This window comes from Vombatus ursinus, unplaced genomic scaffold, assembly GCF_900497805.2.
Source record: "Vombatus ursinus unplaced genomic scaffold, bare-nosed wombat genome assembly UNPS02013708.1, whole genome shotgun sequence".
In the NCBI taxonomy this organism is placed as follows: Eukaryota; Metazoa; Chordata; class Mammalia; order Diprotodontia; family Vombatidae; genus Vombatus; species Vombatus ursinus.
The window spans coordinates 34768-62648 of record NW_020953486.1 but is presented as its reverse complement, the minus strand read 5'-3'; the positions used below and the strand labels follow the sequence as shown (position 1 = coordinate 62648).

Below are 27881 nucleotides of genomic sequence, written 5' to 3'. Positions count from 1 at the left end.
GATCTGGTGGATTGGGAAAGGCGGGGACCAACAACCACCTTTGAGTCAGTGGTGGTGACATTCCTCCAGAATGAGCAGCATTGACTCCTCTGGAGGGGTGGGACCTGTACTTTTCAGGGACAGAACAAGAGAAACAGCAGTGATGGCAGAGACCCTGACCTCGTTTAGTGTCCTGGCATCCTGGGAAAGTCCCCAGGTGGCTGGAAGGAAATTCTAAGAAAAAAATCCAAACGTGACATTTTGTTGCCTGTGTGACTTTGAACAAATAATTTCACTTCCCTGGTCCGCAGTTTCCTCCACTTGTAAAATGGAGATTGGACCGAATGGCTTCTGAGGCCCCCTCTAGCTCTATGTGGACGTCTATGATTTTGTGGGTCTTACCATGAGGACTGAGGGCAGTCATGGGGAGGGCCAGGACGTGTTGTAAACTCTCCAGCCATTCCTTTTGTTCCTTGTCGTTGGGACAGGCGAAGACAAATCTTCGCTCTGGGGTGATGATGGTGATGCCAGCCTTCCATCGGTTCCCCCGGATGCCCTTCGGGAGTTCATTATGGATCTCATACCCATGCTCCTTGCTCCCAATAAAAACCTGACCCTGCTCAAATGCGTCCTGGAAGGAGAAAAGCAGGTGGGGAAGTGAATGACACGGAGGCAACCGTCGCCCTGCGTTGCTGTGGCCCTACGGGAGGACTCTCCCTTAGAGCTCATCTTCTTCCTCTTTTCCCAATGGATTTAAGGGTCTTCCAGATATTTTTTGCTGGGCGCCCCAGAACATGATCAAGCAGCAGCCCGACTTGAAGCCATAACTAGGGTGGGACAAGTGAGACTTTTTGTTTTTGTTTTCTTCCCAGGGTACCAAAATTTAGAAAGCATAGACCTCGAGCACCTTTATCAGATAGGAACTACCAATCTTAGCATCTCATTAACATAAATAATTAGTCCTAGAGACCATATCCCTCCCTGCTGGACTCCCCAGTAATAACCTCACAGTGTCCTAGACTATGTGTCTCCCTCTCACAGAAGTGTGTCAAGAGTCTCTCCCACCATAGTGTCTTATGTCCCAAGGTCCAAGGTCCCTCTTCCTTATCCTCCTTATCCACCTCGGCTGAATTTGGATTTGCCACAGAGTATAAAAATTGCTGATTTCTCTGTTTCCGGGTAAGGTGAAGATTTGGAAAATGAATGATTTGCATCCAGGATAAGCATTCCTAACCTAGAGTACAGGACTTCCAGGGAGTACCAGAAGCTTGTCAAGGGAGTATAGGGACCATCCTAAAATTAGGAGTATTAGTGGCCGGCGGGGGGGGGGGGGGGAATTGTAGATTAGAGGGAGAACAACTCGATGATACCATAAAATGTTATGTACCGAATAAAGTTTTTTTAGAAAAAATTAATATTTTTATCTGCATATACATGGGAAAATATAGAATTTATTTCTTTTCATATTGAATGGGGGAACAAGAAGGTTTGCTGAAAGCCAAGGGTCTGGAGACAGAAAAAAGCTGAGAATCCTTGAACCAGAGAACAACTAATTCCAGAGGTTATGATGGTAACAACAACAAAAAAGAAGCAGGCTCATTGAGCTGTAGCAGGAAGGATTTAGGTTAGATACAGAGAAGGAAAGACATATCTGACCCTAGAATGAACAACCAAGGATGGAGCTGTCCATTGGTCTTAGATAATTCGGGAGCACGTCTACCCAGAAACAGAAGGCTGAACGAGATAACTCTCTAACATGTATTTCCACATCCTTTAGTAAACTGGCATTCCCTATGTAAATTACAGTCATTGTCCACACTAGATTCCACACTTCCCTTTGGGGGCTGGAGCTCCCTTTGAGTCAACACAATTGTCCCTTACCAATGGGTTCTTGTAATACAGCAGCCTCCTCTCCTGAGGGTCAAGAGCGAACCACCGTTTCTTAAAGGCTTCTCTCTGCTACGAGACAGAGACAGATTATATCATCAGAGAGAGACAGAGACAGATAAACAGAAAGAGGAAGGGAGACGCAGAGACAATGAACCTCTTTATCACAGAGGATGGGGTGACGAGCACCTCCCAAGGCCAGAAGTCACAAACCAGACGTGGACTGAGCCCATGCAGAATGCCAGTCCCCCAAACAGGCTAGGGACTTCCCTAGGATGTCAATGGGAAGAGCATTCAGGGGACTGGCATGTTGATGCTTCTTTTCCCCCTCCAAATACCTCCTAGGAAAGATCAAACAGTATAGATTATCTCTCCCTGACTTCTGGAAGAACCATGGGATCATAGATTTAGAGCTGGAAGGGATCTTATAGGACAGAATCTAGCTCCTCATTTTTACAGATGAGGAAAATGAGGCACTGAGAGGCAAAGTGACTTGCCCCAAATCAATAGGTTATAAGGGGAAGAGATGGAATTTGAACTCAGGTCTCTGACTGCAACTCCATTAGTTTTTCCACTGTACTCACTCCAGAACCCCTTCTTCCAATTAATCAATCAACAAGCATTTGTTAAGTGCCTACTATGTGCCAGGCACTAGGCTAAGGATGGAGCAGTCCCTACTATCAAGAACTTTCCTTGGACTCATGATGGTGGAAAGTAAATTGGGAAGAAATCAGCCCTTCCTCCTAGTTCCCTCATTCCCTAGTTCCCTCACATGGCCTTGCTCTCTTACTCTCCTGATATAGCAAAAGTCCGTTCATGTGGGGGAGGGAACATTAAAAAAGGGATTTGTAGAGAAACCCCACTAAGTTGATAAGAGCCATCCCCACAATTCTTTTCTATTCCTGTTTTTCCCACAGGTTGAAGACCCTATAGCTCCCTCAGTCATGTCCCCTCCCTGATAGGTCTCCTCAGGCTCTGAAAATGTAGGCTTTTTGACCAAAAAGGAAAATGACAAATGCTGGAGGGACTATGGGAAAATGGCTATATCAATGCATTATTGGGAGAGCTAGAAACTGGGCCAGTATTTCTGGAAACTAATTTGAAAATGTGCCCAAAAAGTTATTAAATTGTACATATCCTTTGACCCAGTGATACTCCTACTAGATCTAAACTCCAAAGAGATCAAAGAGAGAGGAAAAGAATTCAGTTGGGCAAAAGAATTTATAGCAACTATTTTTATATTGGCAAAGAACTGGAAACTGGAGAGATATCTCCATCAACTGGGAGATGATTGAACAAGTTGTGGTATATGAATGTTATGGAATGCTATTGTTGTTGTTATTCAGTCATTTCGGTCGTGTCTGACTCTTTGTAACCCCATTTGGGGTTTTCTTGGCAAAGATACTGAAGTGGCTTGCCATTTCCTTCTCCAGCTCATTTTACAGATGAGGAATCCTGAAGCAAACAGGATTAAGTAATTTGCCCAGGGTCACACAGGTAGTAAGTGTCTGAGGCTGGATTTGAACTTAGGTCTTCCTGACTCCAGGCCTGATGCTCTATCCTAGCTATAAGAAACGATGACAGGGATGGTTTTAGAGAAACCTAGGAAGAGTTGTATGAACTGATGCAGAGTGAGATGAGCAGAGCCAGGAGAACAATTTGTACTACAAGACAAATGAATTTGAAAGACTTAGCAACTCTCATTAACATAATGACCAAGCATGACTCCAGAGGGCTCACGATGAATCACTCACCTCCTGATAGAGAGGTGATAAACTCAGTGCAAATATATATGGGCAACATGCAAATTTGTTTTGCTTAACAATACATTTTTGAAATGGGGATTTTGTTTCTCCTTCTTTCTCAATGGGGGTGAGTGAGAGGGAAGGAGAGAAAGCAGATTTTTGTTGACTGAAATTTTTTAAAAAGAAAACGTAGCCACCACCACACACCCACCTCCGCCATCCCCTCCTAGAGAGAAAAGCGCCTCTCTCTCTCTTTCTGAGCTGTGGTCTAGAAGCTAGGACGTAACCCTTTCATCAGGAAACAGACATTTCCCTTTTTCAGGTTGTGGGCAAGATGTCTGAGAAAAGGGAAGCCTGAAAAATCAGACAAGTCAACTGCTCAGGAGGACAAAAGTCTAGTCCTTGAATGGAACTCAGCCCCAGCCCCAAACCATTCTAGCGTGCAGGCTGTGGGTCTGGGGGATGATGTAGTACCTCTGAGTCATTGGGGACAGTCAAAAAAGGAGTCTGAGGAGCCTGTTTTTTCCCTCTGTAAACCAGATACAGGGTCCCCAAGAACAGAGGAAAGAAAAAGAGCTATGTGTAAGCCTATACACACATACGTGTACAAGTGGGTCTTTATATCTAGCATATGTGTATTTGGGCAGTGTGGCAGAGTGGACTAGGAATGAGGAAGACCTGTTTTTGAATCCTGCCTCTGACTCTTATTAGCTCTGTGACCCTAGGGAAATCCCTTGATCTCAATGAGCCTCAGTGTCCTTCTCTGTAAAGTGGGAATAACAGCATCAGCTTCACTGGGAGGCCATGAAGATCAAATGAGATAATGTATTGTACAGTGCTGTGCAAACCTCAAAGGGCTATGTAAGTGTGAGTTATTATTATTAAGTTTGTGGGCTATTTTCTTAAGTTTGAAGTTACTTAAATCTGAATACAATGGACTTGCTGTTTTTAGCTGCTTGGAAATAAGTCAGCCTAATCTAACAGTAGAATGGGATAGGGGCTATGTTCTTTCTCTACTTCTGCAAGAGTGGTGCTCCTTCAAAATTATCTTCTATTTATTTTGCATATAGTAATATGCGTGCACATTGTTTCCCCAAAACTGAATGTAAGCTGCTAGAGGGCAGGGAGAATTTCATCTCGGTCTTTGTATCTCCTAGTATCTGGCTCATAGTAGGTCTTAATAAATGCTTGTTGAATGACTGATATCACTGCCAAGAGATTTTATTGTTTACTTGTGATTGCCCAGAAATAGGGGTTGAGAGGAAGGGTGGCAGCTAGGTGGTAAGGTAGATAGAGTGCTCAACCTGGAGTTAGGAAGCCCTAAGTTGAAATCTGCCCTCAGACACTAGTTGTATAAACCCTGAGCAAATCGTATAACCTCCGGCTGCCTCAGTTTGCCCATCTGTAAAATGGGATAATAATAGCCCCTGTCCTCAAGCTGTTGTGAGGATAAAATAAGATTCTATTTATAAAATGTTTTGTAATCCTTAAAGGACTGTATAAATGCTAGCTGTTAATAATTAGACTGAGGTGAAGAGACGTGTCTAACTTTTCACTTTGTCTTCGAGAGTTCAGATAACACTGTTTTTTGGGGGGGGGGGGGAGTGTCTTCACCAGGGCTCTTCATCTAAGACACCCACGACAAACTGATTTAAAAAGGTGCCTCCCTCCTACCTCCCCCAACCACCTCCCAAGCCTCTCTCCCCAACAATACTAGATCTCCCTGTCCTCCCCGCCCAAGAGCATACCTTTGGGCCAGTCTTTTCCATGTAGCCTTGTTTGAGGTAATTCCTGGTGATGTGAGGCAGGAGCTAGGATGGAAAGAGAGGTAAACACTGATTTCCTGCCCCATCCAGCATGGCCCACTCCAGTTTGAAGCCCACCCACCACAATATGTTATCAAGCTTGCATTTGAACTCATAACCAAAGGGAAGTCTAGAATGGGGAAGAAGGTATGTTTGTTATCCACAGGATTATATTTGGAGCATGAGGGATTGCAATATTACTACTGAAACAGAATCACTGTCAGGTAGCATAGATAGGATACCTTTCCAGCTCCTCATAGAAGAGCTCTCTGTCTTCTCTGTCTGGGGAAGTTGTAGGAGTAAAGGGCCATGTCCGAAGCATCTTGCTGACTCTTTTTAGCCCTATCTACCAACCTTTGTGAGAGATGCTGGGAAAGTCAGATGAAAAGTACAAGCTATCTTACACTCATGGCATGAGATTACTCCTATGCCACACTCTTACAATGTATTTTCAATCTCTCCCTTACTGGCTCTCTCCCTACTGCCTACAACCATGGCCATGTCTCTCCCATCCTCGAAAAACTCTCACTTGACCCTATATCTCTTCTGCCCTCTGTAGCTAAACTCCTCAAAAAGTCTATCAACAACAGAAGCCTGCACTCCTTTTCCTCTTACTTTCTTCTTAACACCTTACAGTTTGATTTCTGACCTCATCATTCTACCAAAACTACTCTCTCCAAAGACACCAATGATCTCCTAGTGGCCAAATCCAATGATCTTTCTCAGAGGCCAACAGGTCTACTGCCCTCATTTTAAAGATGAAAAAATTGAGGTCTATAGAAGTCATATGACTTGCCCAGGGTCATACAACCAGTAAGTGCTAAAGGCAAGATTTGTACCACTGTCTTCCTGTCTCCCTGTGTCTTCATTCTATCCACAACACCACCACCGGCTTTCCCTCAGGCTGACACCCTATTCAAACAACAGTTTACCATCTGAGACTATAGGAAAAATCTGGACAAATTCTTGAATCTCATGAGTCCCCTTCAAACTTCAGAGACTACACAAAGCAGAAAGGGAGAGGGGAAAAGAGTTTATGGTCCTGAGCTCAAGTGCATGGTCTGGCAGAAGAAGGAGAGAACAAGGAGGAGCCAGGGAACAGGAGAGCTCAGAGGAGCTGCCTCTGCAGAGCAGAAGTGAGGGTTCTGAGATGAGGAACACTGAGAACTGAAAACTGAGATTTGTCACCTAAGACTCAACAATGAACAGTGAAGGTCCAACAATGGTAGTTGGCTGGTGGAGGGAAATTGATCAAGGAGATGAATAAGGCTGCTAGGATCATGCCTGACATCATGCATGGAACTATGGAGGAGGATGCAGGTCCAAGGAAGGATGCAAAGGCCCTGCATCATGATTAAAAGAGCAATTCATTTAAGAGGTGGGTGTCCATGGGTGAGGAACATGGCATATGACATCTGATTTTTTTTTTTTTGGAACGGAGAGGGATGTATTAATTGGTTTTACTAATATTTTTCTCTTCCTCTTTTTTAAAACAAATTTTGTTTTAAGGGACAGCTCTCTGAGAGGGAGCAGAAGCAGGAGGAAATGTAGGTGATATTAAAAACAAAATATAACAATAAAATATTTTTAAATAACTACATTATATAGCCCTTTAAGGTTTGTAAAGCATTGTAATATGTTTTCTCATTTTTTAAAATAAAGAGCATTAAGTTTTGAGTCACAGAGGACTGAAATCCTGGCTAGGCCATTCATTATCCCTGTGACCTTGGGCAAGGCATTTGATACCTCCTGGGATCTCAGTTTCCAAATGAGAGGGCTGGACAAAGTGATCTCTCAGGTGCCTTCTGGTACTAAATCTGTAATCCAATGGACATGGTTTGGTGAAAAGATCATTGGCCTTAGAAGGTCAGAAGACCTGAATTCAAGTCCTTGTTCTGGTACAATCTAACAGTGTAACCTCGGGACGGTTGCTTGACCCATCTATAGGTCAGTTTCAGTCTCTCTAAAATGAGAGAATCGGGCTAAATAATGTAGAAGTGAGCTAATGCTTCACCATTCTAAATCAGGCTCAGATAACTATTTGGGATAATAGGCCCCAAGGACAGGAAAAGCCTGGAAGGGAGAGGAGGAGATGAGGGCTGGGGGGGGGGGGGGGGAAGATAAAGGATTAAGATGGTTGAGGGAAAGGATGGGAATGAGAATGCTGCCCAATGACTAACTTCCTACTGTTGGGTCAGCAACATTTTGAAAGCCACTTCAGGTCAAATAAGGCTAAGCATTTGTACTTTGTTCTGTTTGTTGCTGCTGAGTCTTTTCCAGGCATGTCCAACTCTCTGTGACCCCGTTTGGGATTTTCTTGGCAGAGGTCCTGGAGTGGTTTGCCATTTTCTTCCCCAGCTCATTTTACAGATGAGGAACTGAAGCAAATAGGGTGAAGTGACCAGCCCAAGGTCACCCAGCTAGGAAGTGTCTGAGGCTAGATTTGAACTCATGAAGATGAGTCTTCCTAACGCCAAGCCTGGTGCTCTGTACCCTGTGGCACTCCCTAGCTGCCCCACTTTGTCCTGCTATGGTCTTTCAAAGCGATCCCACTGGCCTGAAATGCACAGAAAACCCTGCAAGAGGGGAGTGTGGGCTCCCAGGCCCAAGGCCCAACAACGTACACCCCTTTCATTTCATCAGTTCAGAAGCCCTCCTATCTCCACTCATAATCACAATGGAAAATACTTCCATTTTACCCACTCCAAAGAAATGTTTGGCTTGTTTTCAAAGCCCCAGTTCCAGCATTTAGCACCGCCCCTTCCACTTTTTCCCTCCCTCTCCCCACCCTTCTTTGTCCAAACCCTCAGTCCGGCACATTCTTCCTGTTTCTGACCCCATCTCAGTCTGTGTCCCAGTCAACTCCTTCCTTAAAAAGACAGCTGGACACCAGGCAACTGAAGATAGAGGAGTCAGATCTGTCCTGTTCCTTCCTGTTTCAGTTATAACAGAGACAATCCAGCCTGCCTACCTGGGCACATGGTTGTTGTTTGTCCTTCATTCTGGAAGAAGACCATGACATCGGGAAGGTGATGTCATGGCTTGCATGCTACCCAGGTGGGATGCCAGGAGGCAAAGGCCCATCTGTTCCACCAGAATGGAAACTCCCAGAGGTCAGGGGCAGACCCAGCACCTACCACAGTACCACAGGCACAGAGTAGGCACACATGCTTATTGAATTGAATGGATGGCCTTGGGTTCTAACCCTAGCCCTACACAGATTTCGAGCCAATTGGTCCTATTCTCATAAAAGCCAGATTGAAGTGCTGAGGTGGGGAAAGTGACCTGCCCCTGGTCACATAACCAGTAAGGTCCTCATCTGACTCCAAATGAAGCATTCATTCCACAACCCCACACTGTGTAACTGCTGAGACTTAATTTCTTATTCTGTGAAATGGGGAGAATGATACCCGTCCTACCATTCTCATAGGGTTATTTTGAGAACTAAATGTAAAACTGAATGAAAGCTGGGTGGGATAAGGGAATAATAACCAGCTGTTAAATCAGTCTCCCTAAAGTATACTCTTCATGATGTCATTCTCCTATTCAAAAGCTATCAACGGTTTCCCATTGCCTACTGAATCAAGGTCAAACTCTTTAGCTTGGCATTCAGGGCCCTCTGTGATCTAGCCCCAACTTCCTTTCCCAGACTCCTCTCTCTGCACTCCCCTTTATCACATCTCCATCTCTCCCAGACAAACAGCATGCTATGAAATGGGGATAAGTCAGCATCCCTGAAACACATCCTATGTTTTATGATCTCCTGCATGATGTCTTCTTTGATTTCTCAGCCTTAAGTAACCTTTACCTACTCAGAAATACCACACCATGTTGTTTACCTTTAGCATCAGAGACAGTGGCTATAGCCCAGTCAACAGAAAGCTGGCCTCAGAGTCAGGAAGACTTGATTCAAGTCTTGCCTCTGGTACAAACTTGCTGTGTGATCCTAGGCAAGTCATTTAACATCTCCATCACCCAGGGGACTCTAAGACTCCACGGTGCATCACAAGTGCCGCCCTCTACTGGTAGAGGGAATCTTTTCATCCAGAGGTCCCCACACCATTCAGAGCTCTGATCCAAATGCATTTTTCACATTCTGTTTTGTGCCATTACTCATTTGTTTAAGAGGGACATTTTGGATATGTTAAGACCTGAACAAACTGATACAAAGCCAAGTGAGAAGAACCGGGAGATCATTGTGCACAGTAAAAGCAATGTTGTAATGATGATCAATTATGAAACACTTGGCTGCTCTGATTAATGCAATGACCCAAGACAACTCCAAAGGGCTCATGATGAAAAATGCTATTCACCTCCAGGGAGAGAACTGATGAACTGAGTGCATATTGAAGTACAATTTTCTCATTTTTTCTTGCTTTTTAAAAAAAATACGGCTAATATATAAATATGTTTTCACATGTGTAACTGATATATTGTTTGCCGTCTCTGTGGATGGGAGAAGGAATGGGAGGGAGGGAAAGAATTTGGAACTCAAAATTTAAAAAGAAAATAATCTTTAAAATAAATAATTAATTAAAAATGTTTTGGGGGCACATTTTGGTATGAAAGGCAAAATAGCAGGGGTATGGTAGTAAATGTTTAACAACCAGCTGGGGGCAGGCAAGGAGAGAAATGTAAACACAACAGATTTAAGTTTCATTATTTCTCCTTTTTCCCATCACTTTCTTAAGTCTAGACAATCAACAAAACAAGAAATCAAACCTTGATCTATAGCATTTACCAATTTCCAAAATGTCAATGTTCACACTGAATAATTTAACAATCAGGCTCTCTCTAGTTTGAGCTGGCTGTAGCATACCCTTCCAGCAAGGTATAATGGAGAAAGAGCTGACCTTGAAGCTGGGCAGATCTGGATTCGAGTCCTACCTTTGACATGTCCTGGTGGTGTGGCCTTCAGTACTCTAAGCAACTAGTAGAGGGAGTTTCCTCCCTGGGAGTTCCCTATATTAATGAAATCCCAGTTCCAGTCCTATCTTGATATAATGAAGGGCTGGGGTGTTCTGGAAGTCCGAAGTACAGGAATTTCTTCCCTCTTCCCTTTGCATAGAAGACTGGGTGCAAACACGTCTCTGCTCCAGAGGATTGAGACTCAAGAGAAAACTAAAGATTGCAGCATGTGGGGAGAGCAGGAGTGTGGAAGAGTCCATTGAAATCAGAACCCTCATGTAGCTCACCTCAGACTCTGGGAGCTCAGGAAAGGCTGTTTTCAGGTAGTGTAGACGGGCGGCTCGGAGGGCATTGAACCAATCCACTATCTCCTACGGAAATACGTAAAAATAGGGTCAAGGCAGTTAGTAAAGTGAGGAGGCAGGCTCCCTACATTTGGGGAGTGAAGATTAGATTGGTTTCCTGGCTGATAAAGAGTATCAGTCATGTGCTCCCTACTCAGCCATGCAACACTCAGCTCCTTTCCCCCTGCCTGAGCATGCTTAGATTTCTCTTATTCTATAAAATCTTGTCTCACACTCAAGGCATTGTGTCCCTGCTTCACCACTAAACTCCAAGAAAAAGTCCTCTGCATTTGCATTCTCCAAATATTTTTCATCATCTATTCCTATCATTAAAAAATATATATTGTATATATGTTTACTCATTTATAAATTATGTATATTACATTTATAAATTTATGCATATAAATTGTTGTGCTAGTAGTTATACACATTATAAAACTTAAACAAAAATAGAAATTATAAAAGGTTGAGGTAAAGAGCAACTTATATTGGATCCTAGAGTCAATGGGGAGCCACTGGAGTTTATTGAGGAGAGGAGTGACAGGGAAAAACATGCACTTGAGGAAAATCACTTTGGTAGCTGTGTGGAGGGTAGGTTGGAGCAGGGAGGAGCTTGAGGCAGGGATCCCAATTATGATTCTGAGGAGAGGTAATGAGGAATTGGACTAGGGTGGTAGCTATGTGAGAGGAGAAAGATGTAATATATCACATCCATCAGCAAGTAGGGTCAACAAGTCTTGGTAACTGATTGTAATGTTGGGTAAGGGAGAGTAAGGAATAAGGATGATTCCAAAGTTATAAACCTAGGTGCCTAGGAATGCTCTTAATAGAAACAGAAACATAATAGAAAGAGACAAGAGATCAGAGGGAAAGAGAATGAGCTTTGCATTGGATATGCTGAGTTTGAGATGCCAGAGTGGGAAATGTCCACTGGGTAGCTGGTGACACAAGATTGGAGCTCAGGAAAAAGCCCAAGGCTGGATACAGAGATCTGGGAGTCAAGTCATCTACACAGAGATGCTAATGGAACCATGGGAGTTGATGAGATCACTCAGAGAGAGGATGGAGCGGTAGAAAAAAAGAGGGGGCTCTAAGACAAAACCTCAGAGCGTGTTTGGTATACCCATAGATAGGGGATGAGATGCGATGCTTGGACGATGATCCAGCAAAGGAAATGGAGTAGTCGGACAGGTAGAAAGACAAGTGTCAAGAAACCCCAAGAGGATGTCCAGGAAGAGAGGATGACCAACGGTGCAGAGAAGTCAAGAACAACGAAGACTTTAAAAAATCCACTGGATTGGCCATGAGGAGATCACTGGCAACTTTGAAAGGAGCAGTTTCAGTGAAGTGTCTCGGAGTGAGCAGAAGGTAAGAAAGTGGAGGTAATAAGCATCAACATGGGAGGAGATGGTCAACCTTGAAGTTTGCAATAGGGGGGAAAATCATGGATCTGAGTTCAAATTCAGATTCTGCTACTTACTACTCCAAAACCTTTTGGACAAATCATTTAATTTGATTAGGCTTCGGTTTCATTATCTGTAAAATGAGGAGATTAGACTAGACCACAGGGGTCAAACAGCCCCACCCAGCCCAAAATGCTTTGGGGTATGACCAGAACCAGATTAAAATGTAATGGGGAAATAGTTAACAAAATAAATAAAAATAATATTAATATGTGGTTTTCTAACCCAATATGTGACCTCAGGGACTCTAGTGTATGCTTTAGTGGCCTCTGATCCTTTCTATTTGAGTTTGACACCATTGGACTAGCTGACCCTGAGGTCTCTCCCCATGCTCACTGCACGGTCCTATCTACCTTAATTCTTCCCTCACTATTATCCAAGAGGTTGCTAAGTCACAACTCTGCTTTCACACTCTCTTACATCTGTCTCCTCTCTATTCAGAGCTACCACCTAGGTTAAGGCCCTCACCATCATTCTTTTTTGTCTTTCTCAATGGTCTCCAAACCCTCTCAATCCACCCTTCACATTTATTGACCAGACTGTCTTCCTGAAGCACAGAGCTGCTCACAACCCTTCAGTGGATCCCTGTTGACTCAAGGATAACATATGAACTTCTCCCCTGGGTGTTGAAGGCTCTCTACAATCTATCTTTCCAGCCTTATTTCACATTATTCCCCCGTATCTACCGTCCATTCTACCTAAACTAGGCTGTCGTATCCCTCTGCCCTGCTGCTTCCGTGCACTTCCAAAGGTCCTTCCCCTTGTCTAGAATTCACATCTTTCTCATCTCTTTTTGTTGACATCCTCCCCTCTTTGAAGTTCAATCACCTCCTTCATAAAATCTTCCTCCATCCCAGGTGAAAGTGTCTCTCCTGCCTGAAATTGCCTTGGAGCGCTCTGGGTCCCTCCTTTGCTCCTATCACATTTCACCTTGGATTATGCTTCTTTGCCTACATCCCCTGCCTTCATCTTCGTAATGCCAGCATCTAGCAGAGGGTCTGCCTCATAGTAGATACTTAATAAATTCCTGGTATTTTCGACCAAATTAAAACATCAGAACATCTCACGAGCCTAATCTAAAATACAGTTGAGGGGCAGGTAGGTGGCGCAGTCGATAGAACACCGGCCCTGAAGTCAGGAGGACCTGAGTTCAAATTGGGCCTCAGACCAAACATTTGACACTAGCTGTGTGACCCTGGACAAGTCACTTAACCCCAACTGCCTAAAAATAAAAAAAATAAAATAAAGTACAGTTGACTTGCATGGCCAGAGTAGCCTTAAAAAGAAAAAAAAGAGGATTATTGAGATAAAAAACACAGGGAACAAAAGACTGGAGAGAAGCACAAACAAGCAGGATAGCTTTGAAAGCTACAGGTTGACCTAATAATATATTTAAAAAGAAAAGCAAGCTGTATGTAATGAAGACCTTCAGCTTTATGTACAATAATCTTTTTTTGTTCTATATATGAGAATATCCAGGGTGGGGGAAAGGGGGAGGGTACCTGGGTGGGGGGGGCAGATTTATTAAGTTCAAAATAAAAATAGGTTTTAAAAAAAAAAAAGACTGGTCTTGATCATGGGACTATTAGCATCCATGCCAATCCTTTCACAGTATATAACACGAACAGCCAAAATGTTACTGACACCTCAAAAATGCTTTCCATTTCATCTGTGCATATACTATATGTACGTAGTTGTTTGCATATTATCTACGCCATTGGAAGGTATAGTTCCTTAAGGGTAGGGACCATGTTTTTCCCTTTCTTTCCCTAGGTTTACCAGGTGCCTGGCACCTAAGAAGTGATTGGTAAATACTTATCAGCTGAGTGACTGTGCCTCTAGAAGTGGGCTGCACAGACAGCAAAAACAAGGTATTTGGAAAGTACAGAGCTAGAGTACCTACGGTGAGGTGCCAGGGGATATTGGAGACCCATCTTGTTCAGGCTGTTATTCGGGATGAGGCTAGGCTTGGTGGCCATTGTCAGAACTGCTCCAATCACACTGTGAGAAATGAGGGGTGCATGGAAAGAGCCTTGGATTTGGAGCCAGAAGACCTTAGCTCCTAATCTTGGTCCTACCTACCCACTGGGTGGTATTGGAGAAGATGTTTCACTCCCCTGGACCTCAATTTGTCCCTCTGTAAAATCAGGGGTTCCATTAGATGACCTCTCAAGGCTCTTTTCGAATTTAACTTGGATTCTTTTTGTGGTTCCTTGAAACAACTCCAACCAGCTCACCACAGTCAATGGTTGAATTGTCCAGGTGAGCCTTTACGCCTCAGAAATTGCTAAACAATACAAACCAGGCCTTGATTTGTTTTTTTGTTATTGTTGATTGTCAAGACTTAATAAAATGATGAAAAAAATGGTAATAACAAAGAGTAAACTGAAGAGTGTTTCCTGTGTACATTTTTTTTTCCTGAAGAACCAGCTGTTAAACATTTACCAACACACCATTGGGTAGATCCATACCTGTGATTTTATTAGCATAGGGAATTTCCAGTTTGGAAATTCCCTCTACCAGTGAAGATGCCATACCCTTTTCTGGGACTTAATCTTGTTGCCTTTACCCTGAAAAGTTAAAGTGACTTGCCCAGGGTCATGAAGCTAGAATGTGTCAAAGGAAGGATATGCACCCAGGTCTTTTTGATTTCAAGGCTGGTCTCTCCACCCCACCAAATGCCCCTCAATCTGTGTTCCTATGACGGGGACAGGGCAACCTCTGACATGGCAGGTGTTGGGATTCCTGGAGGGCCCCCTCCTCCTCTTTTTTTGGCTACCAATCAAGAAAGAACATCTGGATTCTGTAGATTTCTGCCTTTCTCTGGAAGCCTTCACCTATTGGCCAACCCTGTGACTGTCCACACCAAGAAGCAGGGAGCCGAAAACCTAAAACAGATAAGCCCTGCCCTGCAACTGGTACTCATCACCCTGTTGCTGATAGTAATAAAGATGAGAGCTGGCATTTATGTAACACTTTAAATTTTACAAAATACTTTACAGGAGGCAGCTAGGTGGCGCAGTGGATAGAGCACTGGCCCTGAAATCAGGAGGACTTGAGTTCAAATCCGGCCTCAGGCCAAACACTTGACACTTACTAGCTGTGTGACCCTGGGCAAGTCACTTAACCCCATTTGCCTAAAAATAAAAAAATAAAAACAAAAAAAATGCTTTACAGAATTCTATTATTTGACTCTCCCAAGGTGAGGTAGATTGAACAAATATCCCCATTTTGTAGATGATTAAAAGGAGGCAAAGAGAGATCAGGTGACTTATCTAAGGTCTCACAGATAGTAGCAGAGCCAAGATCTGAACAGTCTTGCCTGTTTGGTCCTTCCCAGGACTTTTTAAAACAGGGGCTGGTCCCTTGCTTAGCCTCTCTTTTCTAGGAGTGTGGAACCTATGGCTTCAAGGCTGCATGTGGCCTTTTAGGTCCTTGGGTACAACCTTTTGACCGAGTCTGAGTTTTACACAGCTAATCCTTTAATTAAGGGGATTTGTTCTGTGAAGTTTGGATTCAGTCAAAGGGCTGCACTTGAGGACCTAGAGGGCCACATGTGGCCTTGAGGTCACAGGTTCCCCACCCATGCTAGACTCTCTGTTGCCTGGTCCCCAAACTACAGACCAGACTCTATCTCCACCTCTATGTTTGGCCCTTTGCTCCCTGCCTGTCCCTCTATGCTCATGCTGATCTCCTGGACCTCTCAACCTGGACTGTTTCACTACATTTGGGACCAAGGTACCCACTTCTCTCCCCCAATTTCTCTGACTGGGCTTCTCATCCACCACCACTCTTGCACCGAACCCAGATTCTCTGCCCTCCATGGACTCCCCGAACCCCCAGGACTCCCTCACACTAACTGATTTCCCCTTTGTGATCCATTGCTACCTAAAAAAACCAGCCCCTGGGGTTGCCTGGTCTTTGGTCTGCCTTGTTTTGATGCCACTACAGATTTAGTGGCTGGAGATTAGTTAAGGTAATGCCTTTCATCCACGTAGGGAGAATGTCAAGGCACAGAGGAGAATGATTAAGAATAGAAATGACATTAGTCAGCCAGAGGACCCTGGGTCTGGTATCCTAACAGAGAAGCTGGGGGCTCTGGGCTATTTACCTTCCCACTCTCATGATATACGAAGAGGTTCCTGGTATGGCCATCTCTCTTGTAGGTGATCTGCAGCCCATGGGGGTTTCCTATCTTCTCTGTCTGAAATGTGGCATTCAAGTCCTTTATGCTGATGATGGCTTTGGGTGCTTTTCCCTGAAAGAAAAACAATCATCCTGCAGCAACAATCCCTTTACTAGACTAGAAGCTGTTCCCTAATGCTCAGTACACAGTAGGTGCTTAATAAGTGTTTGTTGAATGAATAGATGAATGAATGAAAGGAGAGTGATAGGCAGCATGGTGGCCTTATCCATCCAATGCCTCTCAGCTCCTAGTTCAACACAAATACTCACCGTCTCACATATCCAACCCAGCCACCCCAGCTGCTAGAGCTTTCCCTTCCAGGGTTAGGTCCTGTCTATTTTTCGGGTACCTTGCCCGTACCTATCTGTATTCATGTTGCCACTCCCATAAGAATGTACACTGCACGAGGACAGGGTCCGATGTTGCCTTTGTATCCCCAGCACTCAGCACTGTGCCTGGCACATAATAAGTTCTTAATAAATGCTTACTGACTGGCTCTGCCCCTGCTCGTTGAACCAAGGAGATACGGTCTAGGCATCAGGAGACCTTGGCTCCAGCTCTGGGTCTAACACTTCCTAACTCTGTGACCTTGGGCAAATGGTTCAACCTCTCTGAGCCATTTTCTTCATTGGTAAAGTGGGATCTTGGGACCATAGCTTTAGAGTGAGAGGGACCTTGGAGACCACCTAGTCCAGCTTCCTCTATTTAAAGATTTGCCATTTACATTGTCAGCTGGATGCGGACCACCCTTGCTCCCCAAGGTCCTTTGGGCCTTACCATCTGTCCTGCTAGCTCATGTACTTCTTGATCTTTTCATCTTCCATAAACTGAATATGAGAATGAGCTCCCCTCTATGTGTTATTGTTCAGCCATTTTTTAGTCATGTCCAACTCTTCGTGGCCCCATTTGGGGTTTTCTTTACTGGAGTGGATTGCTATTTCCTTCTCCAGCTCATTTTACAGATGAGGAAACTGAGGCAAACAGGATTAAGTGACTTGCCAACAGTCACACAGCTAGTAAGTATCTGAGGCTGGATTTGAATTCAGGTCTTCCTGACTCCATGACCAGTGCTCTATCCACTGTGCCTAACTGCTCCCCTTTATGTATTATCTCCTTTAATTAAAATGTGGGCTCTTTGAAAGCAGGGACTGCCTCAATTGTCTATCCCTGCTCTAAAGACATAGTAAGAGCTTAATAACTGCTTTTCATTCATTGCTGTTGTCTAAAAATACCCTTGGTGCTAGGGTACAACTGGCTACAGTTGAGCCCTCTATTGGGATAATGGTTGACCCTATTGACCTAACCCAGGGGTTCTTAACCTTTGTGTGTGTGTGTGTGTGTGTGTGTGTGTGTGTGTGTGTGTATACCATAGATTGCTTTGGCAATCCAATGATGTCTATGCTCCCCTTCTCAAAACAACGTTTTTTAAATGCACAAAGCATAATACATAGAATTACAAAGGAAACCAATTACACTGAAATGCAGTTATTGAAATATTTTTTTAAAAAACAAGTTCATAACCCCCAGGTTCAGAGCTCTATTCCAACCTGTTAGAACCAACAGTAACACTTACCTCTTCTTTGGTGTAGTATTTCAAAAAGCCTTCTCTTGCCAAAAGGACAAACTTCCTCTTCAGATACTGCCCATTGTCCCTTCCCCGTTTCCATAGGAGCCCTTCTCGGTTGTCTTTAATCAACAAAGATGAGAAACAGACCCATCAGTACCTCTGGTGCCACTCCTAAATCCCCTCACCAAAGAATCCCTGGATCGATTTGGTTACTTCAGTTCAACAAGACCAGAGGCTGCTCCCTTGAGCTCAACAACCAAATGTTGTTGAGAATATGGCGGAAGGAGCAAGGGATTTGAACTCAGGTGAGACCTGCATTAGAAAGTATGCTCTTCGCCTAAAACAGAACCTGGCATTTTATAACTACTTGTTGATTGATTAATTGATCCAAATTCAGTCTCTGACACTTAACATGTGTGTGACCATGGATGACCGACTCATTCAACTCTCAGCCTCAGTTTCTTGATCTGTAGAATAAGGAGGATAGTAATACCAGTAGTACCCCCCTCATGGAATCGTAATCAGGATCAGAAGAAATGATATACATAAAGAGCTTTGTCAACCCCAAAGAGCCATTTAAGTATCAGCTATCCTCATTATTGTTCTCCAAATAATCCAAAGTGTGGGTGATGCCAGTGGAAGGCAGAGAGGAGACTGACAGCACACACAAGCCTAAAAGAGGGCGTAAAAGACAATATCAAGGAGAGCCAGGATCATCAGATGGACTGCCTGACAGACTACAGAACTATCCGTGAGATGGTCAAGGAGGTAGGAGGCCTACAGAATGTTGGAGAGATCTTCTCTGGAGGAATGTGGAAATGTACTCACAAGAAAGGCAAACAGGATGAGATCACCATCGGCATCGATGAGAGCTGTGATAGATGCTGGATGTCCCAAGCCATTAGGGACACCATACCCCGGGGGTTCCAAGTTAAGGGCCTCTGGCCTGAGTGAGAAGAGTCATTCCTGACCCCTTTTCCCAAGGATCCACCAAATCAGATGCAGTTTTATTATCCACATATGGGTTATTTCGTTTGTGAATTAGCTGTAGCAAGTAGCTATAGCAGGAAGTTGGAAAAATAAACAAACAAATGTGTTTGTTTGTTTGTTTTACAGAAGCTTCTGAGCCATCAGAGCCACCAGAGGGCTGGTCTCTTCCAGCTCTGGAGTTATGATTCTCTGTGTGGTTTAGGAAAGCAATTTTATTTCTCTGGGCCTCAGTTTCCTCATCTGTAAAATTTAAGGGTTGAACTAGAGATCCCTTTCAGCTCTTGAGCTTTAATCCTATGGACAGAAAATCCCCGGCTGGCTATCCCAAAGTATCATATATCAATTTATATAATCCTGATTAACACATTCTATGGTCTAACCATAGTGACCTAATAGGACTAAGGCTAAGGACTGGACCTATGATTTCATTAGTAAAGGAAATGACCAAGTGAGGAAACTTGCTCTACCGATGCAAGTCAATACCTTCTCTGCAACATAGCAAGTTGCCTTTGACAAGTTTTGGACAAGGACTTGATCAAGGTCACATAGCCATTTTGAGTCAGGCAGGACTTGAACCCAGGCCTTTCTGGGGACAACAGCTCAAACACACAGCAGTTTATGGTTTCAGAGCCCTAAAGAAGCTCGATTCATTTGATTTGATCCCTCTTTGTGAGGTAGGTGGCCCGGCATTATCTCCATTTTACAGATGACTAAACTGAGCTTTGGAGAGACTAAGAAGCGTGCCCAAGCCCATAGCAAATAAGCAGTAGTGCCAAAGCTTGAACCTATGCTGGGTTCACTGTGTGGTCCTCTGTGCCAGGCTCTCTGGAATTGGAGTTCTGTAGTATCTGTGTTGGCACCAGGTAACTGAGAGCTGACTACACTGATTTGGCAATCGTAACCAGCCAATCAATAATCACAACCTGGCTGTGTGACTCTGGGTAAGCCTTTTACTCTTTCTGGGACTCAGTTTCCTCATCTGTAAAATGGAGGCAATTGGATTCATTGGCCTCTAAGGTCCCTTCTAAATGTATGATCCTGGGTAAGTCACTTAACTTTTCGGTGTCCCATGAAGTTCTCTCATACAATAACTTATAGAGCAGGTTCTGATCTGCTACTGATGGATACAAAGTAAATTTTCTCATCCAGAATTTCCCTATATGAGTGAAATCACAGGACCTCTATAAAATGAAGGAATTGGACTATGTCACCTTTAAGGACTCTTTCTGCCCTGAATCTCTTATCTATATGTAAAACATAACTGGGGAGCCAGCACCCCTCTGTTAAAATTCTGCTCGTGACACTGGAGTCATATTTTCTTGTGCCCATTAAAACACAAACTTCAGCAATAGAATCTGCCTTACCAGAGATGGTCCAGGTGAGGCTGCCAGCCACAAACTCCTGTCTTTCATATTTGGCTCGGATCCATTGCTCCTTTAAGACCCTGAAGAGAGAAAGGCTGTGGTTAGTTAGCTGGGTCTGCAGCATTTTTTTCCACAGGAAAATTAAGCTCTTGATGAAATTCCTATAGCTGGATGGAAACCAGAGGTACAGCCTTATACGAGGCTGGTACTAGGCTCCCTCCTCCAAATAATCCCTGGTTGGTAAAGCAGGGACCCTGACTCCCCTAAACTGTTTAAACCCTCAAAAAGGCATTGGAATTTAGACAATTAAGCTTGCTGAGTCCGTGCTCACTCTACGGGCTGTGACAGGAGTCCAAGAGCATCTTCCTGACAATGTCACCTCTACCTTCTGGAAAAAGAATACACAAACAGAGAGAGAGAAAGAGAGAGAGAAAGAGAGAGGATAAGCTCTCAGGATTAGAGCTCTCATTGATGTGAAACTCAGATTCTAGAACTAAGAAGTCATCCCAAGACCTGGGTGTTTGTGGTGGTGGGAAGTGCTGTGTCCAGGCTGGCCACGGATTTAGCAAGGATTTCTTGGGTAAATATTGAAAGAAGACCAGCCCTGGGTCCCGGACTTGGGCTTTTAAAGTGTTTAGTGGATTTCTTTGGGGTTTTTCCAAAGCAGTTTAAAATGTCCTCAACTTTCTAACCCCTTTTGATCATATCCAATTATATATGTATATGCATACATATGAATATATATGTTTGTGATACAAAGGTGTGCATATATACACATATATGTTATTTGCACATAATTATTTGCATGTTTTATCTCACATTAATTAGACTGAGAGATCCTTGAGGGCAAGGACTGATTTTGCCTTTCTTTGTATCCCTAGAGCTTAGTTCAGTGTTTAGCACATAGTAGGTATTTAATAAATGCTTGTTGACTTGATTTTGAGGTTAAGGAGTAAGGACTAGAGATGGGTTCAAAACCTTCTCAAAGGTATCTGGGCATATCCCACCCCCTTAACCTACCTCTGCTGCCTCTAAAACAACAGCCCTAGGCAACGCCCTCCGGCACTCAGGCTACTGTTTCTCACTCCCTCTCTAGGAAAGGGCACTAGCTGCTTTGCTATCTTGGGACTGTTGCCTTGAATAAGAAAGCTAAGTTCCTGGGGTGAGACTTTGCGCCTGCCACAAGATCTGCCATTTCTGCAGCATGTGGTCTCCCCCATTAGAATGGATGCTCCCGGAGGGCAGTGCTGGATTTCTTTGTTTGTTTTACCATCTCTTAGTACAGTGCATGGCACACAGTAGGCGCTTAATAAATACTTGTTGGCTGACTAATTCTATGCCTCTGTTTATTGGGCACAGGGAGACACAGTCTAGGCATCTAGGTTCTAGTTTTGAGCTTCCTAGCTGTGTGACCTTGGGCAAATGGTTTGTCTCTCTGAGCCTGTTGAGCCTGAGCTAGAATCATGCATTTACAGCTGAAGGGTCTTAAAGGTCACTTAGTCTAACTCCTTGCTTTTAAATATTTGCATTTTCTTTTTTATGGTTTTTTTAAATGTTTATTTTTTAGGATTATATATATATACATATGTATATGTATATAAATATATATATATTGGCTAGGCAATGGGGTTAAGCGACTTGCCCAGGGTCACACAGCTAGCAAGTGTCAAGTGTCTGAGGCCGGATTTGAACTCAGGTCCTCCTGACTCCAGGGCTGGTGCTCTATCCACTGCACCACCTAGCTGCCCCTTCTTTTTATATTTTTAGTTCCAAATTCTCTCACTCACTGCAGCCCCTCCCCTACCCATTGAGAAGGCAAGCAAAATGATGACCATTACGTGGATTTGCTTCTTCCACTACCAGCTGGATTCTGACCCCCTACATACCCTACATCTCTGTTGGAGATATGCCCAAACCCCATTCTACTCTTAACTCTTGGACACACTGTCCTCTTGGCAGGGAACCATCTGCCCTGACATTGCTCCCCCAGGTTCTCAGGACCTTGCCTTCTTCCTCGCTACTTTCCCTACCCAAGTATTTTCTGGCCTCGTCCTTTCATGAAGAGAACATGAATATAAGTCTTCTTGTATGTGCTTTGTCTCCTAATTAGAATGTGAGCTCCTTGAGGGCAGGGACTGTCTCAATTTTTCATATGTATGTTCATTACTTAGCATAGTGCTTGGAATATAGTGAGCACGTAAAAGAAGTCCTATTATTATCCCCATTTTACTGATGAGGAAACTGAGGCAAACAGAGGATAAATTACTTGCCCAGGGTCACATAGCTAGTGAGTGTCTGAGGTTGGATTTGAACTTAGGTCTTCCTGACTCCATGTCCAGTGCTCTATCCACTGCACCACCTGACTTCCCCTATGTATCTGTATCTATCTGCATCTATCTGCATACTGTACCAAGTATGTTCATATTTATATCTATCATGTTGCCATTTTCAAAGAGCTTTCACACCTTATTTGATTCTTACAACAATGCCATGAGGAACATAGGGGAGGCGTTTCATCTGGAATGGATGGGAAAACATTTTTTAAGTGCTTCCTACATTCCAAGTACTATGCAAAATGATGAACATACAAATGAAAAATTGTTACAGGATGGCTGTACTTAGAATGGAGAGACTGGCCTCTGGGACCCATGTCTCACTCCTAGAACATTCCAGACCCTTTTGCTGTGTTTCAATACTCTCTTAATTCAATTCAATTGAATTCAATTTAACAAGCGCTTTATTGAACGCCTACCAGTTCTAGGCAACAGCAAAGACAAAACCCTGAGTCCCTGACCTCAGGGAGTTTACATTCTACTTCTGCAATTCCAAAGTTAGGAGACTGGGAAGTCCAGAAACCTGACTTTTGCCTACCTACCTAGGTAGACTGCTACCCAGGAACCAGGCTTAGTTTGGGGCACACCCAGTACCGTCTCTTGCAAAGGCAACTTGGCTCTTCCCTTGAGCCAGCCTAGGTAAGCATTTGAAATGGTGAGATGCTCACTAGGTCCAGAGAATCTCACAAAATCATGCAAGTCAAGGGGGTCAAATCTCAAGTCCATTTTAAGAACACTTGTGAAACTACCCAAGCCCTCAAGGGTTTCCACATCTGAAAAGGAACCCAGTATGTGAAAGATGGTGACATTAAAGAATCAAGGTACTCCATTCCGTCAGTATGATAGTGGAGTTGACAGGCGTGGCTCTGGTAAGCCGTGGTCGTTGGCCCAAAAAGAGGGTTGAGTTCTTGCTGCATATGCTCAAAAATGTAGAACGTGATGGAGAACTAGAGGGTTTGGATGTGGGTTCTCTTGTCATTAACCCTGTCCAGACTAGTAAGGCTCCCAAAATGCACAGGTATACTTACAGGGATCCTGGATCACTCAGCTCACGTAAGAGTTCCCCTTATCATAATGATATGATACTTACTGAAAAGGAAGAACTCATCCCTAAGTCAGAAGAGGAAATTACTCAAAGGATGCCCCAAAAGAAATGGAAGAAACCAAACCTTATTGCTCGGGAGTAAATGTGCCTTGAACGTGCAAATAGAAGTGGAATTAAAAAGTTTTTAAGAAGAGAGAGGAGTCACAACCCAGTCATCCCATCCAACACTCACACCTGACTCCTAATCAGCCCAGTTGCTTCTGGAACAAGGAATTATCAGAGCTGGAAGGGACCTCAGAGGCTATTTAATACAAATTCAGGGAAGGAATCAGAAGTTTCCTCAGAAGGGAGGTGACTTGTCCAAGATCATACAAACTAATGAAGGAACTAGGACTAGAACCCAAGACTCCTGACTGCCATGCCAGTGAGACTTCCCCTTGATCACACTGCCTCTCCAAAGAGGAAGTCGCCTGGAAGACTTTGGCCTTGATATCAGGAAAAACATTTATATTTAGAGCTGGAATAAATAGGCTGCCTTAAGAATCAGCAGGTTCACCCTCCCTGGTGGGTCTTCAAGCAGAAGCTAGAGGACCACTTGTCTGGGGGGTCATCCTGGGGGTTCCTTTCCTGTACAGGTTGCATTAGAAGGCTGCACAGGAGCTTTTCAACTCTCTGTGATTCTGTGACCTAAATTCTGGTTAGATTAGCTGCCAGCCAAGCGTAGGCTCTCTCCGTGGGCAAAAACATTAGAAGTCACAAAAGGAGAGATGAATGAGCAGGAAGATCAGAATGATGTAGTGAATATAAAGCACTGGGCTTGAAGTTGGGAAGACCTGGGTTCAAATCCTGCCTCAGACACTTATTAGTTGTGCAATCTTAGGTGAATAATTTAAACTTTCTCAGCCTGAGGGAGCTGAACACAATGGCTTTCCAAAATCCTTCCAGCTGTAACTCTACGATCCCATGAAGGCCTGAAGGTCAAGCACTGGGAGTTCTTTAACTTGAATGATGGTAATGGGAGGGAGACCAGCTCAGACCCTAAAAGAGCCCCACTTACAGGCAGTCTTCAGACTGGGGGATGTAGTAGAAAGCAGGGACTTTTGCTTCATATTTTGCCTTGGAACAGAGGTTTCCGTTTCGTGTCATGAACTGAAAAACAAAAGTCAGCTTGGCGGCTGGTGGCAGCATCAGCGTCTGGGCCTGGGCCCTTCCTCCTCTCCAGCCCCCACCTCCGGCCTGCCTCTTGCACTCACCCATTTCCCTGCATGATCTTAGAGCCTAAAATGTGAAATGAAACCACAGCAAGTGCAGACAAATTCCTGTCTTTCAAGGGAGGCGCACCATGGTCATGGGAAGAGGCTGCTGCCCTGGTCCTAGAGCCACTGCTGGTAATTCGGCCATCAGTCTGGTGGATCTAGACTGCAATAATGAGCTCTAGCCACAGGCAACTGGGGAACCAACTTGACAGACAGAGAGACCAGCCTGGCATGCTGCTGGCTAGGACAGTGGTAGAACAGGCTCAGCCAGGGTTGCCTTCCAGGAGAGCAGAAGGATCAACGTTATTGAATCAGGCAGATGCCTGCAAACACTGGGAAGCATTTGGGGGCTTGGCATTTGGATTCGTCACACATCTGATTTTTCCGTTTTGACCCAGATGCTTTGACATCTTGTAGCACCCTGAAGCAAACCACCAGGGTGCTGAAAACAGTGGCTACTGCTGGACTCTCACAGACCAGGCTGGGAGGAACCGAATGCCAACCTTTCAGTTAAAATCTCTGCCCATGGACACAGTTAACTCTCTATCATCCACACTCACTTTCTGTATTGCCTGGGGGATCTTAACACCCAGCTAGCTGCTTACCAACCAGCACATTTCTGGACAGCGTCCTAGCCATAAGCATGCGACAGCTCTGGAAATGCAAGAGTGTGTGTGTGTGTGTGTGTGTGTGTGTGTGTGTGTGTGTGTGTGTGTGTGTGATTTCTTTGTTGTAGGAAACTCCCAGGTTAGGAAATTCCCTTCACTGATACAGCTTGACAGCTTCTCTTCACCATACAGTCTTAGAGAGTTTTCCTGGGGCACTAAGAGTTTAAGTGACTTGCTTAGAGTCTCAATGTCAAGATGTGTTAGAGATGGTATTTGAACTCAGGTCTTCCTGACTCCGGGACAGCTTTCCGTCTCCTATACCAAAATGCATCTTGCATTCTCATTTTAACATCACCCTGAGCTGAGCTGCAAGGAGGTAAATTTTCCTGGGAAAAAGGACTGGGGTCTATTTCCCCAGTCAAAGAGATTTGGGGGAATTATCTGATATTTGGGGATTTTATGGCCACCACTACCCTCTGTGAGAGAGGCAGCCTGACGATGGGAGAGAGTTGTCTGCTGAACCAGGAACACCTGGCCCTAGGTCCCTCCCGGACACATGCTGACGGGCTTATTTATATTTTACTCTCCTCCACCACTCACTCTATGATCCTGCCAAAATGACCAGCTACATGTTCCTTAAATACATACATATGCCTTTCCATATTGCATCTCAGCGCCTTTGTATGTAGCTGCTTCTTATGCCTAGAATACACCCCCTTTCTCACTCTCCTCCCCCTTGAATCACTGGCTTCCTTCAAGGCTCAGCTCAAATGCCACCTTCCCCTGGAGGCCTTTCCTAGTCCCCCGCCAAGTGCTAGAACCTTGCCCTCTAAGGTTAACTTACCCACCTCAGTAAGTATCTTATGCCCATGCTTTTGACTGCCAGACTTCGCTCCGAATTCCAATGTAAGTTCCTTGAAGGCAGAAACTATTTTTGCCTTTTTTTTTTATCTCTAGCACTTAGCACCGTGCCAAAACACATAAGTGCTTAATAAATGCTGATTTACTAGGGGTTGTGTTGACTCGATTTAACCTTTCAGTGCTCGAGGCAACTCTCTAAGACTAAGCTGTAGAGAAGGAGTGAGATCCGTCTTGGTAGAGGGAATTTCTCATCCAGGAGTTCTCTATACCAATGAAATCAGAGGCTCAGTCCCTGAACAGGGATAAAGGAAGATTAGCCCCAGGGCTGGCTGCCCATTAGTATCATCGTTACATCTAAGAAATGGGAATATATGGGGGCCAGCCTTGAACACTGCTGCTCTGGGTTCAGTGTTTGTTTCTTGGGGTGATGTGGGGAAAAGCACTGGCTTGGGAAGCAAGGGACCTGGGTTCAATTCCCTTCTGTGTAGGCATCTGGGATGGAACCATGCGGTATGCACATGCTTTTGACTGATTGCTGGACTCCTCTATTAAAACGTAAGCTCCTTTGAGCAAATCGCTTCCCTCCCGGCCTCAGTTTCCTCCGCTGTAAAAGGAGAGAGTCTGGGAGTCCTCGTCACCTCCGACAGTTTTCCGACTATGATTCTCTAGCCCCGTTCCCCCTTCTACCTCCACGATACTGTCATCCCAAAAGTCGAGTCGAACCGATTTCACTTTACTAATCTCAGGGAAGTTCCGGTGCACTCCGGAGCAATTCAGGCAGATGAAAATCCCCAGCTTGTAGGAGGCCCAGTCAGGATCTGCAGGGGGAAGAGAGGACAGCTAGAAAACTGGATTGGGGTGCGGTTTAGCTGCAGACGGATAGCCCAGAGTGCTGCTGCTGGCACTTTGGGGAGCAGGGATGGATTGTCGTGGCTGCGTGGGGAAGGGGCTGGTGCAGTCTAATGGACACGTGGAGGAAAACCTAGCCTTGCGCCAGAGTCTGGGAATCAGGGCTACTGGCTCTAACACCAATTCTCAAAAAGCATTCTAAGGGAGTACCCTGCTTTCTTCAAAATCCTCCCTCGCCCCATTTCCTCCAACAGGTGGACGCCTCACCTGCGCAGGAGTCTCACTGAATGCTAAACAGCCTCGCTGAAAGAACGGTGACTCAAACTACTGACAGGTCCACTTCTACGGGGATAGGAAGGACAGCGCTAGGAAATACCAACGGAGTGAGGAGGGTGAAGAGGGCTTGGGCCAGGGAGCCAGTAGAAAAGCACAGAGGAAACAAGGGAGCTGGGGTGGGCAGATGCAAGACAAGACTGAGGGCTCTCCGGGTGTGGGTCCGACTGCTGGGAGGCTTCATGGTCCAGGCTGGGGGTGGGCTATCGCCAGGCGCGCCTGGGGCCCCGAGGTGTCCGGGTCTCTTACCTGGCGCCCCGCAGTCCGCGCACACCCCGTTGCCGGTGCCAGCCGCGCGCAGCAGCTCCAGCAAGCGCCTCTTGTTGCGCTCCCGGTCCCCCATCGCCCGCCGGGGGCT

At 44.7% G+C, this 27881-nt stretch overlaps 1 protein-coding gene across 2 annotated transcripts; it reads right to left on the bottom strand.

The window, feature by feature from the left end:
• LOC114040586 (arf-GAP with dual PH domain-containing protein 2-like) lies at nt 1–27881 on the bottom strand. Of its 2 annotated transcripts, none has more exons than XM_027858699.1 (10): nt 27773–27881; nt 27065–27159; nt 24674–24765; nt 20239–20318; nt 17891–18003; nt 16243–16389; nt 10612–10695; nt 5360–5422; nt 1861–1938; nt 1–610 (listed from the first exon to the last, which is right to left on the bottom strand). In XM_027858699.1, exons 1-10 carry the CDS (start codon nt 27864–27866, stop codon nt 272–274), a joined length of 1185 nt encoding a protein of 394 aa, XP_027714500.1. In that variant the 5' UTR covers nt 27867–27881; the 3' UTR covers nt 1–271. The 2 variants fall into 2 exon arrangements, with proteins under 2 accessions (XP_027714500.1, XP_027714499.1); XM_027858698.1 differs by having other exon boundaries at nt 257–610; nt 27029–27159.

Excerpts from the sequence above, each read along its gene's own strand:
- LOC114040586 (XM_027858698.1), bottom strand. The coding sequence starts at position 27,866 with ATGGGGGACCGGGAGCGCAACAAGAGGCGCTTGCTGGAGCTGCTGCGC. Across the intron at positions 27,160-27,772 it reads CGCGGACTGCGGGGCGCCAG|ATCCTGACTGGGCCTCCTAC; the intron begins GTAAGAGACCCG and ends TTCCCCCTGCAG. Across the intron at positions 24,766-27,028 it reads GGGATGACAGTATCGTGGAG|TTCATGACACGAAACGGAAA; the intron begins GTAGAAGGGGGA and ends TTTGTTTTTCAG.